The following is a 13,355-nucleotide window of genomic DNA, read 5'->3' as shown; positions in this document are numbered from 1 at the left end:
CCCTGCTCGTCGCAACTAGAGAAAGCCTGCATGCAGCAACGAAGACTCAAAGCAGCCAAAAATAAATAAAATAAAATAAATAAATTTATATATAAAAAAGACCAATTACCTTCCAAAGACGAGCAGTTTGACTGACTTATCAAGTAGCACCATGGAGAGCAGAAGAAAGCAAATACTACCTTGAAATATAATTTTATAACCTATACTCTGTAAAGATAATTCAAAAATGAGGAAGCAGTACAATTTAGAACAAATAAATGGGGGGTTCTTTACCTGTAGAATAACAATAGAAGATAGTTTAAAAATTCCTGGCAGTATGGATTTCCCCAGAGGTCCAGTGGTTAAGACTCTGCCTTCCAATGCAGGGGGCGTGGGTTCGATCCCTGGTCAGGGAACTAAGATCCCACATGCTGTGGGGTGCGACCAAAAATTAAAAAGACTTCCTGACAATAGCAACAGCTAAGTCCAAAGCTGGGGCGGGGGAGGTAAGTGGACTTTACATTTCCTAATATCTGCAGATTATCCAGGAGGAGATAGAGGTTTTCATTTACTTTAATAGGTTAATTATGCATGCAGGAATTTTATGGTAATGATGACAAGAATAGAATCAGAATGTATGACTTACAAACTAGAAGTCTTTAAAAGTATCCTATAAAAAGCTTAGTAAGTCAAAAGAAGACAAGAATGGAGAGATAAAATAATGTGAAATTGGTGGCACATATAGAAAATAAAATGTAACGTGGGGTACCTACATTGACTATATTGGATAAATGCTTCAGTTAAAAACAGAGAGTCAGCTTGGATTCTTATTCCAAGTATATGCTCTTTATAATATATGCATCTAAATTATAAGGATAGAGAAGCTCAAATGTAAAAGTAGACAAAATTAGATACCATGACAACATTAATTAAAAAAGAAAGCCTTCTGAAGCCCCTCCAACTTAGGTGCCCTGCTGGCCTAAGGCTCAGGACCTTGTGCCTGTGGATTGGGGTCCTTGAGAAGAGTTGGGGTTTTCCTGAACTCAGTGCCCAGCTATGATCCAGAACCATGGACAGCGTCAACCCTTCAACTAGGACCTCCCCGGGGTCTGGCAGGGTGGTTGGAGTGCCCCCTGGGGGCAGATCCCTGACCTGTCTCAATTGCAGAGGATAGAGGGCTGGGGGAACAGGAGTGGTGACATTCTGTCCCTCAGGACAGAGGTGCTCATCAGGGGACAGCCAACTCCTCCTCAGTCTCCCCTGAAAGCCTCCTCATCCTAGGGAAGAGGGGACTTAGCTTCAGAGACACAATGCATTTCTCACAGTTCCTTGCCCCTCGGGGCTGACTCTACCCTCACCCCCTGCAGAAAATCTTCCCTGTGTCAGATTCCTCCCCTTTATCCCCTCACTTTCCAGTAGGGTGATAGTTTGCGCTTGTTTTTAATCCCTTTCTCATACTGTCATGGAACTCTGGATGACAGAGAACATAGTTTATGATCATTTTCTATGCCTGGCGCTCTGCCACGTCCTGATTCAGCTCAAATAAAGGAATGAAGTATCAGAAGTCTGGTTTAGCTGATGGGTCACAGAAATAAATTCTAAGTTTTCCTTATTCTCCATGAATGGTAAATATTCAGATTGGGGAAAAGATCTTGTGGCCTCAGTGGACCACAGCATGGAGAGAGTTATCATGAAGTACAGAGGAAGCCAGGCAAGGTCAGGAAAAAGTAGTAGTGGGGTAAGGAGAGGAAGCCTCGATAGATACCATAAAGAGGGGAGACTCTCTGAGGCTGGAGGAATTGTACAGAAGTTAGAACTCATTCTGAAGGTGCGAGTGCAGGGCTCATGGGAAACCTGAGAACGGACCGAGAGCCACATACAAATCCAGTGGCTTTCTGAACTGAAATTGACACCAGAAACCTGCAAACATCACACCCAATTCTGGGTCTGGACCCAGCACCCCAGTTCTCAGTTTCAGCCTCTGACCAGAAGGAGCCCCTTGCAGATGAGTTTGAGGTCAGCCATCCCTTCTTGAAGCTTCTTGTGTGATCAGGCCTGGGCTAAGAGCCAGGATTGAGAAGATACCGTTTCAGGTAGGTCCTGTGCCCCCCCACACTCCCCTGCTCTGAGAGAATTCGAGGAGAGCAGCGAGAGACCACAGTCCATCCATTTTCTGAAGGGGATGGAGATAGACACTTGGGGGAGGCAACATGAGTGGCGACTGGGATGGAAGGAACCACCTTGACAGGTTATCATCAGACCTGGGATGAGAAGAGCTCAGCCTTCACTTCCCTGGTCATCACTGGGGAGAAGGGGAGCTCCTGAAAGTGGGAGGAGTCGGGGCAGTCCAATCCAGAAAGAGTCTCTGGATGACTGCTGCTTCTGAAGCTGCCCTTGATCTCCAGATAGAAGGAACTGATCTGGTGGTGTCAGGCATCCCAGACTTGCCCCAACCAAGCCCAAGCTACTGCCACTTCCCTGGCTGTGAGTGTATAGGGGTAAGTGGTCTGCAACACGTGACTCTATGCAGGGTCCTTGGTCTCCACTTTGGGGTACAACTTGGAGAAGCACAAAGGGTAGGAGCTGCAGGTATAAAGATTGGGGACACTGTGTAGGACAAAGTGCTTCTTCATGCTCTGACCTTCTCTCATCCTGAAATTTCTAGGTTTACTCTAAAAGAGTCTACATCTTCTGATTTATGGAAGGGGCCAACATAGACCACGATCCTCCTATGCCCACAAACAGACCAGGTCAAAAGCTGCAAGGGAGGATCAAGGACCTTGGGCCTTTTCCATCTCTATGAGGACCTCCACCTATGACTGCTCTGTGAGCAACAGAGGTGCCAGGATGGGGGCAAGCAGGACACTGGGAGATGGCATGAGGTTCATCCTAGTGTCATATTTTTCTGAGCTCTGGTTCTCTCTGTCCCTCCCCAGTGTTGACCCAGACACCTGACATCTATATCCTGGGGACCCTGGAATCTGGGCACAAGGGAATCCTGAGGGGGTAGGGCACCCAACAACTGGCAAGGGGTGTCTCTGAGTCACCCTCCCCCCGACACACATCTTATGGTCGTGAAGATGCAGAAGCTCTGCATCCTTGCACCTTCTCCACCGCAAGATGCTCAGGTGGATTCAGATCCACTTCATGGCTGCTGGTTCTGGGAAGGAGACATCCTCATCTAGATGGGAGGAATCAGGGAGGCTTCTGGGAGGTCCCTGGAGGATGTGAGCCAGAAGATGGGCAAGGAGGGCACTCCTGACAAGGGACCAGCCCAGCAAAGCTCGGAGGTGGGACTGAGGACACCAAGTCTCCCCAGGGGTCAGGCCGGAAGTTTCTGAGCCTCACACCTGTCTGGACTGGCAGGGAAGCAACCCTGCAACCCAGAGCCCCCTGGTGGCCAAACTTTAATACGAACAACCAAGTCGGACACCATTTATTGAGCGCTTTATCAAATACTCACAACAGTGCTCTTTGCTAGGAGGCTTTGATTCCATTTTCAGTGGAGGAAATGGAAGACCAGAGAGGTTAAGTCACTGACCCAGGCTCACCCAGCTTTGCCTCTAGAATCTGAGGTCTGGGGAGCTCACCCAGCGGCTCCCCACCCATCACACAGAGATTGGGGGTAAGGACTAAATCCACTGTCTTGAGGAGCCCCAGGCAGACCTGGGTGTAAGCCCCTAGTTGGGGCTCCAGCGAGGTGACCTCAGGCTAGTTGGCCTCAGGTTGTAACAGGGAAGAGTCAAATCTGACTACATGTTGGATCTGTTTCTTTTACTTTAACCTTTACTTTCCGCTGCTTTTGTTCACTAAAAGGATACTATCTATACATAATGGCCTGCCTCGGGGAACCCTGCCCCTCTGCCTGAAGGTTAAACCAAAGTGCCTTTGTTCAGGGAAACATCCGGACCCTGTCCACCTGTGGATGGATACAAGAAAGAAGAAATTAACACACCCCCTCCCCGAGATGGCCATTCCAGGAGATATTTACAAAACTTACGGCCTTTTCACTTTACTTCCTCATCTCCTCGCCCTCTCTGTGCTGTAAAAGAAACTGGCAACCAAACCCCGATAAGATGCTTATTTTGAGACTTTAGTCTGCCATCTTCTCGGTCTGCCGGCTTTCCGAATAAAGTCGTATTCCTTGCCTCAACACTTCCGCTCCGATTTATTGGCCTGTGGGGCAGGGAGCAGAGCGAGCTTGGACTCGGTTAACAAGGCTACAGCCAATGAGATCATGCTGGGGATGAAATGAGATGGCCTGCCCTGTGCACAGCGCTCACACAAGCATCACGATTGCTGTAACTGACATGCCCATCAAGTTACATGGTTTTGCTTATCCCACTACAGGCAAACATGAAACATCAGGCACACAGTAGGCGCTCAAGAAGGGCAGGACTATCTGAGCACGCCCAGAACCCCACAGAGGTACAGGCAAGGAGCCCCCTAATTCCCACTCGCTCAGAAATGGAAAGTTGTTTAGTTCTCTCCTCTCTGAGGCCCAGGAGTCCCCCAGACACCCAGGAGACCTCCGCAGCCCCAGGAGCCCAGAGCCCCAGCTTCTGCAGGATCACAGGTAAGGGGTTCGGACCCCTTCCCAACCTCACACCGAAGCCCGGCCTAAGGTAACTCGGGTTCCTTCACAGTGTCATTTACAGGCGGCCCCGCACTCCCACGTCGTCGGATCCCAGCGGAGAACCGGAGTCTCTAGAAGCCGGGGATGGGCTCCGAAGCCGGGGGTCCGGACGGCTGCGGCTCCCGCGGCGACCCGGCGGCCCCTCCTCGTCCAGCCCCCGGCGGCCCTTGCCGATGGCCAGGCGGGGCCGGCCGCGGTTCAGGCCGTCCAGGAGGGCGCAGGCCTGGCAGAGCGCGCGGCTGGCCAGCGCCCCGCAGCGGGAGCAGGCGCCGGGCGGCGGGGGCCGCGCGGCCGGGGCCAGCGCCAGGCGCTCGGCCGAGTGCACGAGGTCCAGCACCGCCGACGGCCGCGCCGCCTCCAGCAGCTTGAGCAGCTCGCGCGCGTGGCCGCGGAAGGCCTCGGGCGCGTACACGCACTCCTCGGAGAAGTAGTCCAGGCGGCGGAAGTGCGCGTACAGCACCACCTCCTTCTGCGAGGCCAGCTGCAGCGGGCGGCAGCGCGGCAGGGCGCCCCCCTCGCCCGGAGAGCCCAGGCCCCCGCCCCGCGCCAGCCGGCCCGCGTCGCCCCGCAGGAAGTTCATGAGCACCGTCTCCGCCATGTCGTCGGCGTTGTGTCCTGGGGGAGAGACGCGAGCCGGTGAGGAGGGGGCGCGGGGGCCGGCGGATCCGCGGGAGGAGACGCCGCGGTACCGCGGGGCGGCCGGGGGGAGGCTGCGGGTGGACCCCGCGAGAAAGGAGAGGGGAACACACCAGGCTCCCGTGGAGCAACTTGGGGTGCCCTCATTTGCCCCCCACTTATTGCAAACCAGCCCCTTGCTAGGTGCCCTTTTCATGTAGTGAGTAAAAGTGCTTTATGCTACAACTATCATTTCAGTCTCAGTTGAAAGTGTACTTCAGACTGCACAGACATCAAAATGGCATTTGATGGAGATGCTCAAGTGGGCTGTTGACACAAGTGCCTCTGGGAATGCAGATTATGGTATTTAGAAGGACCAGGGAGAAAGTAAGTGTATATTTACAGAACAGTCACCATAAATTTGAAGCTAAATCTCTACTTATTCTGCAACTTGTCATCTTATACTTGAGTCTGTAATAAAACACTGGTCTTAGGGCTTCTCAAGTCGGCCATACTTTTCCTCCTCGGGGTCTTTGCATAAGCTGTTTCCTCTGCTCAGAACCTCTCCCCACCCCCTTTTCGTTCTTCACCTAGTTACCCACTCGGCTTCAGGTCTCCGCTCACTCAGGAAACGCTTCCTTAATCCCCACGTTTCTCCCTTCACTAGGTCCTCCTGTGCCATTTTCCTTAGTGGCACAGGAAATAATTATAATCAGGTTATAATTACGTATGTGAGAAACGGACAGGAGCAGAGACTGTCTTGTGCATCATCATAACGGCAAACATTTATATGTTTACTGTTTCTCAGTGTCTTGTCTAAGTGCTTCATACGTAATTCCCATAATTCATCTAATTCCCAGTAACTCTAGGACCTAGATAGTATTAATATCCCCATTATATAAAAGAGGAAACCAAGGTTAGGTAGTTTGTTCTAGGCTATATAGCTTGCATCTGGCACACAATAAATGGTCAACAATTATTTAAGTAATGATTGGTACAGAGAAAGTGTTATCAAAGAGAAGCGAATAGAGAAAAGGACACAGTTGCGTTCGGACTATAGATGGCTTCTCATGGGAGATGCCCCTTCATACCCCTCCTTTTGTGACAAGGGACACAAAGAATGTCATTAATAAAGTGCAGAGAACCACAGCCCTAGCGCCTAGAGAGTACCCTATCACCCCTCTATTTGCCAGCGTGTGTGTACAAAGATGATGGCAGTGACTCAAAAGCTTACCATGCCCATCCTAAGGACACGCACATACTATGAACCTTAAGTGTGCATGCACACCTCCTCTTCCCTGTTTAGTCTCCAATTAGGATGTGCGCAGTCTCCTTTACGACCTCTGGGGCACGCGCCTCTGTGGCCTTACAGTGTCCGCCCATCGTCCGCGCATGCGCCCGTTCCTCCCACCGCGCCCCTCTGTGCCGCGCCTGCGCTCACCCGTCACGACGTGCGTGGCTCCCACGCGGCGCGCCCCTTCCTCTAGCGCCCGGCGGCGCAGCACCCCGCAGAAGGTGCAACAGGAGCGGCTGCGGCCGGAGCCGGCCGTGCTGCGGGCCACGGCGTCCATCGTCCAGCCCCCGAAGAGCTCTGCGTAGGCCACGACGGTGAGCGGGAGCTCCCAGCGCGCTGCCTGCCGCCGCACGGCCGCCAGCGCCGCGTCCCGGTAGCCGCCGATGCCCTCGTCCACGGCCACGAGGTGCAGCGAGATGGCGAGGCGCGGGGCCAGCTCGCGCAGCACGTGCGCCAGCACAGTGGAGTCCTTGCCGCCCGAGGCGCCCACGGCCACCACGGCGCCGGGCGGCAGCAGGCGGCCCGCCACCACCGTGTGCAGCACCTCGGCCTCGAAGGCGGCGCAGAAGCAGGTGCCGCACAGCGCCTGGCCTGAGCGCGGACGGCGGAGGGCGGCTCGCGCCTTGCGGCAGGAGGCGCACTGCGGGGCGGGCATCGCGGGCTCCTGGCGAGGCGGGAGGGGTCGGCTTCTCCTGGATGGGTGGAGAGGGGAGGCGGGTTACACGTGGATTCCGGATTGCGGGGTCGTTGCCTCCTGGCGGGCTGCCTAGATGGTGCTCAGAGTAAACCCATTGTCTGGAACACTTTTCCCCCAGCACTGTGCAGGCCTGGCACCTTCAAGTCTCAGCTTAAGCTTTCATTCATTCGTTCAACAAATATCCACTCAGTGCCTCCAGAGTGCCCAACTGGTTAGGCACTGGGGACACAGCAGGAAGCAAAACAGGAAAGGTTGCAGGCACTAAGTTCTAGTGGAGGAGCCGACCCGAAATACTTTTCAGATATAAACAGTAATATGAGGGAACTATCCTCTGAGCTGAGGCCAGAAGGAAGAGAAGGAGTTAGGCATTAGATCAAGGTGGTAAGAATTTTCCGGATAGAGTTAATACCAAATGCAAAGGACCTGAAAGGGCAGGTCCTGCCTGTTCTCTTGGCTGGAAGGTGTGTTGGTGGTTCAAGACTGGAGAGGGTCGGGGGCTTGGAGGTTGGCAGGGTGAGGAGCTTGGACTTTATTCTGAGTGAAATAGGAACCGTTGGATGGTTTTAAGCTGGGTAGTCACAGGATCTAATTTCTATTTTAACAGGATTCCTTGGGCTGCGTGTGAATAGAGGGGTGGAGAGTGGCAAGGACAGACATGGGCAGACCAGTGGGGAGGCTCCTGCAGTGATCCAGGTAAGCAGCAGTGGTAGCTCGGAGCAGAGTGGGGACAGTGGAATTGGAGAGAAGTGGTCAGATTCTGGATCGCTTCCGGAGACAGAGTAGATGGGACTCTGCCAAGTTTTGGGGGACGGCAGTGGATGAAACAGAGGACTCACGACAACTCCAAGTTTTGTTTTGACTTGAGCACTTGTAAGGGTAGCGGGACCATTTAGTAAAGAGGTGGTGGGGGTTAGGGAAGAATGGGGAAATATCGTAAGAGGAGTAAGTTTAGGGCAGAGAATCTGGAATTTCTTTTGGGCATGGTAAGATTTGAGGTCCTTTGCTCTGGAAGTCTTTCCAGAACTCTGGGCTGGGTCTGGCGCCTCCTCTGGGCTTCCACGGCCGTCTGACCCTCACCGAAGGCCAGCCCTGACCACTCTAAGGTTGTAATCGGGACAGAAGAGGGTGCGCTCGCACCGCACCCAGCTTGGGCGGTGGGAACAAGGAGTGAGACCCGGCCGGCAGAGTACAAAGCGGGTCAGCAGGGACACCAGCGGCTTAGGGCACTCCCGCGTGGAGGGCCGCCGGGAGACCGGCTTTGGGGGGATCACGGAGGGGAATGCGTGGGAGAAAAATATGGAGACCGTTAACTTCTCCACTGCAGCGCGACCAAGGGCCGAGATCGACCCGCCGAGGCAGGAGGGACTCACCTGAGTAGAACCCGCGCCGGACGGTCCAGGCTCAGAGAAAACGCGGAAGCAGGTAAAATAACTAACTACGACTCCCAGAAGGCTTTGGGTCAACCCGCGAATGACTCCCAGGTGCCCGTGCGGCGGTTCGGCCTGGAGCGCTTACGGCTCTCAGACAAGCTGGGCCTACAACTCCCGGCGATCCTCGCGGTCGGGGGGGGGGGGGGGTCTTTCGCTCCCGCCTACGGCTCCCAGAGTGGTCCATGCCAGTGCGGTTCGATTTCCGAGTGCGCCTGCGCAGGAGCTGGTGAGGTGTGTGATTTGGAGGATGCCCTGCGTTGCGCGGTGTGGTTTATTTCGTCGGGTTCATTCATTTGTTAATCATTTCCTGAGGCTTTCTGTGTGCCAGGTTCTATTCTCTGGGACACAGGTGTACCAGGCCTGGCTGGGGAGATAAGGATGGCACAGCTTGATGTGGAGGTTCCAGATGTCAGGGGCTGCAGGAGCCCAGAGACAACAGGTGCTGCTAACCAGGGCATGGGGGGTGGGGGGCACTTAATGAGGAGTTAGCATGTGCCAGACACGGGTGCTCTGCACTTCCCTTGCACCATCTCAAGTTCCTCGTCTGTAAAACGGGGGTGATAATCACAGTACCTGCCTCACAGAGTGTGTGTGAAAATAAATGAGTTAACAGCAAAGTGTTTATTGACCAAGCCGTAAACTTTTATAAAAAATTTTCGTGTCATTCAAGTCTTATAACCAGGCATGGCTGCCTTTTCTGGGGGGCTAGGCCTAAGTTTTCTTTTAAAGCAAGCCGTGGGTTGGGAATTTCAAAATCTCAGGCAACCTACAGATAATCTAAGGCAGTTCGCAGTTGGATGTGAGTTTATCCCCAAGAGAACATTTGGCAACGTGTGGAGACATTTTTGGTTGCCGCGACTGGGGTGCGAGGGGAAGGGTGTGACTGGTGTCAGGCAGGCAGCGGCCAGGGATGCTGGTAAACATACTCTGCACAGGATAGCCTCCCGCAGCGAAGAATCACCCGGGCCCCGAATAACAGTAGTGCCGAGGCTGAGGGGCCCTGGCTTAAGTGGTATTCTGCTGTGCCTGGTTTTCTACCCCAAAATTAGTATACATTCAGGTGTTGCTGTGTTGGTTTTAGCCCCTCGCTATGAAAGTTTCTTTAAGTATTTAAGCGGATCTCCACACCACTCACATATTGAGTGAGAAGTTAGTTAAAAAAAAAAAAAAAAAAAAAAGGTTCGTCTTAAACTGGGCTTCAGTGAAAAAAAAAGAGGATGTGAAAGCCAGCCTGCCCGCGTGACTCCTGTGCCACTTGGTTAGTTGTGTGACCTTGAGTAGGTGTCTTAACCTTTCTGGGCTTCCTCTGTTCAGGGGATAATAAGAGCAGCTGTTGGAGGAACTAGATGATTTCATACGTGTAAAGCATTCAGGACAGGGCTTGGTGCTTAGGAAGAGCTGTGAAAAGAGTGCAGGGCAGTGTTCTGGTTCCTTATGTCACTCCCCTGGGGCAGCAGTGGTAACACGTTAGCTTAGTTTCTAAGGGGAAAGACTGAGTTGGTGTCCGGGGCTTCTGGAGAGGGCGGATTACTGTCTGCAGCTGCTTGTCGATTACAGGGTAAAGATTGAGTCCCTCAGCCTGGTGTGTGTGACCTGGCCCCTGATGACTTTCCAGCCTCATCTCTCACCCCTGCACCTCGGGCAGGTCCCCACCTTTGCTGGAGAAATAACTTTTTCTGCCGGGTGTTTGCACACGCTCTCTCCCCTTCCTGAAGACCTTCCGTCCCTCACTCCTCCTCCCCCGCCACACTGACTCCTGTTCCTCCTCCAGGTAGCCACTTGGATGTACTTCCCCCAGGAAGTGCACAGGATCCCTTCTCCCCTGCCTTGGATTAAAAAGCCACCTCTGGGCTGCCACGCCCCTGGTCCCTTACTTTGTCAGAGGCCCTGTCACCTTGGGCTGTGGCTGCCTCTGTTTCAGCATCTCTTTGGGTTGGCTGCTTTTTCTTTCTTTTTTTTTTTTTAAATTTATTAATTTATTTATTTTTGGCTGCGTTGGGTCTTCGTTGCTGTGCGCGGGCTTTCTCTAATTGCGGCGAGCAGGGGCTACTCTTCGTCGCGGTGCATGGGCTTCTCATTGCGGTGGCTTCTCTTGCTGCGGAGCATGGGCTCTAGGCGCGCGGGCTTCAGTAGTTGTGGCTCGTGGGCTCTAGAGCGCAGGCTCAGTAGTTGTGGCGCACGGGCTTAGTTGCTCCACGGCATGTGGGGTCTTCCCGGACCAGGACTCAAACCCATGTCCCCTGCGTTGGCAGGCGGATTCTTAACCACTGCGCCACCAGGGAAGCCCCAGAAATATGTTTTTAAATATGTTTTGCTGTGGAAAAAATAGGAACAAGCAGAATTTTCTCTAGCACCAAGAGAGTTAAGAAGAAAAAAGATGTTATATGCTATATACACGAGATCTGCATGTAATGAATAGGCTCAGAAAGTGAAAGTAAAAGGGTGGGAAAAGATATACCAGGAAAAGAACTCAAAGAAATCTTTTAGCCACATTAACCACCAACCAAAACAGATTTTGAGTCAGAAAGCACAGTCAGTGATAAAATGTCATCACAGATGAAAAAGGAACAACCGGGATGATGAAACAGTTCTAAACTGGGATGCACATAACAGCATAGTCCCAGAAGAAATAAAACTAAAGTTAACAGGACGACAGGAAGAAATTGACACCTTCCAGAAGCACTGTGACATTTTATTACGTCTCTCAGTAATTAATCAAGTAGACGACAAACAATAAAGCTCTGGAAAATTTGAACAAGACCACTAACCAGCTTGAACTCAGGGACAGAAATGGAACCCAGTGATGTGAGCATATAGGTTTTTGCCAGGCACACAGGAACTATGTACAGACGTCTGAGGTGTGGCTGTTCAGAATGGTACCCATTGGGCCACATGTGGCTAATGAGTATTTGAACTGTGGATAATCTGAATTGAGCTGTGCTGAAAATGTAAATACATACCAGATGAGAAGACTTTATGTGAAAAAAAAATGTGGAATATCTCACTAAAATGTTTTATCTTGATTACATGTTGAAATGGTAATATTTTTTATACATTGGGTTAAGTGTAATGTTAAAAATTGATTGTACTTGTTTATTTTTACTCTATAAATGTGGCTAGTAGGAAATTTTAAATTACATCTGTGACCTGTATTATGTTGGATAGCCCTGTTCTGGACTACACGTTAAGTCTTAGCAAATAGCAAAGTCACTCTACTCTACTCCCCAAGACAAGGGACCTTAACCAAGAAGTTTAATATGTGTACTTACGATCCAGTAAATGAATTTTCCCGTTAGCCTCTGTTTTACGATTTAGGAAATGGCTAAAACAATTTTTCATAAGTCTTTTTTTAAAAAAATAAATTTATTTATTTTTATTTTTGGCTGTGTTGGGTCTTCGTCTCTGTGCGAGGGCTTTCTCTAGTTGCGGCGAGCGGGGGCCACTCTTCATTGCGGTGCGCGGGCCTCTCACTATCGCGGCCTCTCTTGTTGCGGAGCACAGGCTCCAGACGCGCAGGCTCAGTAGTTGTGGCTCACGGGCCTAGTCACTCCGCGGCATGTGGGATCTTCCCAGACCAGGGCTCGAACCCGTGTCCCCTGCATTGGCAGGCAGATTCTTAACCACTGCGCCACCAGGGAAGCCCTTTCATAAGTCTTGAAACTAACTAAGACGTAAGAAGTGTGTGTGGGTATATATTATAGTCATCTTAAAACACTTTTGCTTGGGAGACCCCAAAACCATTCTGAAAAGCTTTGTACCACCACCTCACTCATTTTAAGTTGATACCTGAAATTTTTCAACATTGACAAGTGTTTGTTATTGTTACTCACAGGTAGAAACCACACATTTTATAAGGTGACATGAGATGAGGGTAGGCTGTTCATGGAATAAATATTTCGTGACATGACTCAAATAGGTTTTAATTATCTTAGAGAATAACGCGCACCAGTTCTAACCAGTTTACCTGGATATTGTATTCAGTGTAACTTGAAAAATTTGTCCCTGAAAACATTCCAGTTAAATTTTAAAAAAAATTAGCTTCACTAAATTATAATGCTTTTGGTTGTTCTAAATACAGAGCATCCCAACGTGAGCCAAGCTTCACCTTCATCAGAATGAGAAGACTAGAAGTACACGCCACCGCCCAGGGAGTTTTGTGTATATACCCCACTTGGAAGACCTCTACTTTGTTAGATGAAACAGCTTCCATATCCCCAAAGACATTTCTTACCTCCTTGGAGGTCAGGAAGTTGAGGGATTGCCTTAGGGCAAAAAGCACAATCTGATCTGGGGCATGTATATCTGAGCCTAACAGATGCAGGCAGAAAGATATTTTCTTGACCGAAGAAAATGGCTTTCATTCTTAAAGAAGACATGTTTCTAATGTGAGATTTTCTTTGGAAAGAGGGGCTTCTCGATGGTTTGCTTTCCACACCTTCCCTCTTGCCTACAAATGAAAGTATAAGATTATTAGACCAAACAGTACCGTGTCAGCTGGAAAATGTGGGTGTACACTTTACTAATTTGAATCATGTACCCTGCATGAACATTGCTGCTGGTTTAAGACATCAGAATTTTTTCCTGAAATCTTACGTAACTTTGAGAAACAAAACATAAAATTGATTTTATCATACCCGGTTTACCTTTCAATGGTAGTGAGATGGAATCTTTTGTTTTTTGAGGAAGTAATAAGAACACACCTTT

The 13,355-nt window shown here is 50.7% G+C and overlaps 1 protein-coding gene across 1 annotated transcript; it reads right to left on the bottom strand.

Moving 5' to 3' along the window:
- Positions 1-3,397: 3,397 nt before the first annotated feature.
- On the bottom strand, positions 3,398-8,654 carry LOC137753798 (cytoplasmic tRNA 2-thiolation protein 1-like). The gene is given in 4 exon segments (XM_068529162.1): positions 3,398-4,734; positions 4,737-5,230; positions 6,672-7,216; positions 8,592-8,654. Coding segments are annotated over 3 exon segments (1,050 nt in total). The 5' UTR covers positions 7,180-7,216; positions 8,592-8,654; the 3' UTR covers positions 3,398-4,686.
- Between the last annotated feature and the right edge of the window lie 4,701 nt (positions 8,655-13,355).

The sequence above is a fragment of the Eschrichtius robustus genome, chromosome 19 (assembly GCF_028021215.1).
Source record: "Eschrichtius robustus isolate mEscRob2 chromosome 19, mEscRob2.pri, whole genome shotgun sequence".
NCBI classification, from domain to species: domain Eukaryota; kingdom Metazoa; phylum Chordata; class Mammalia; order Artiodactyla; family Eschrichtiidae; genus Eschrichtius; species Eschrichtius robustus.
The sequence above is the reverse complement of the archived record's forward strand: the minus strand, read 5'-3'. Positions and strand labels throughout refer to the sequence as shown.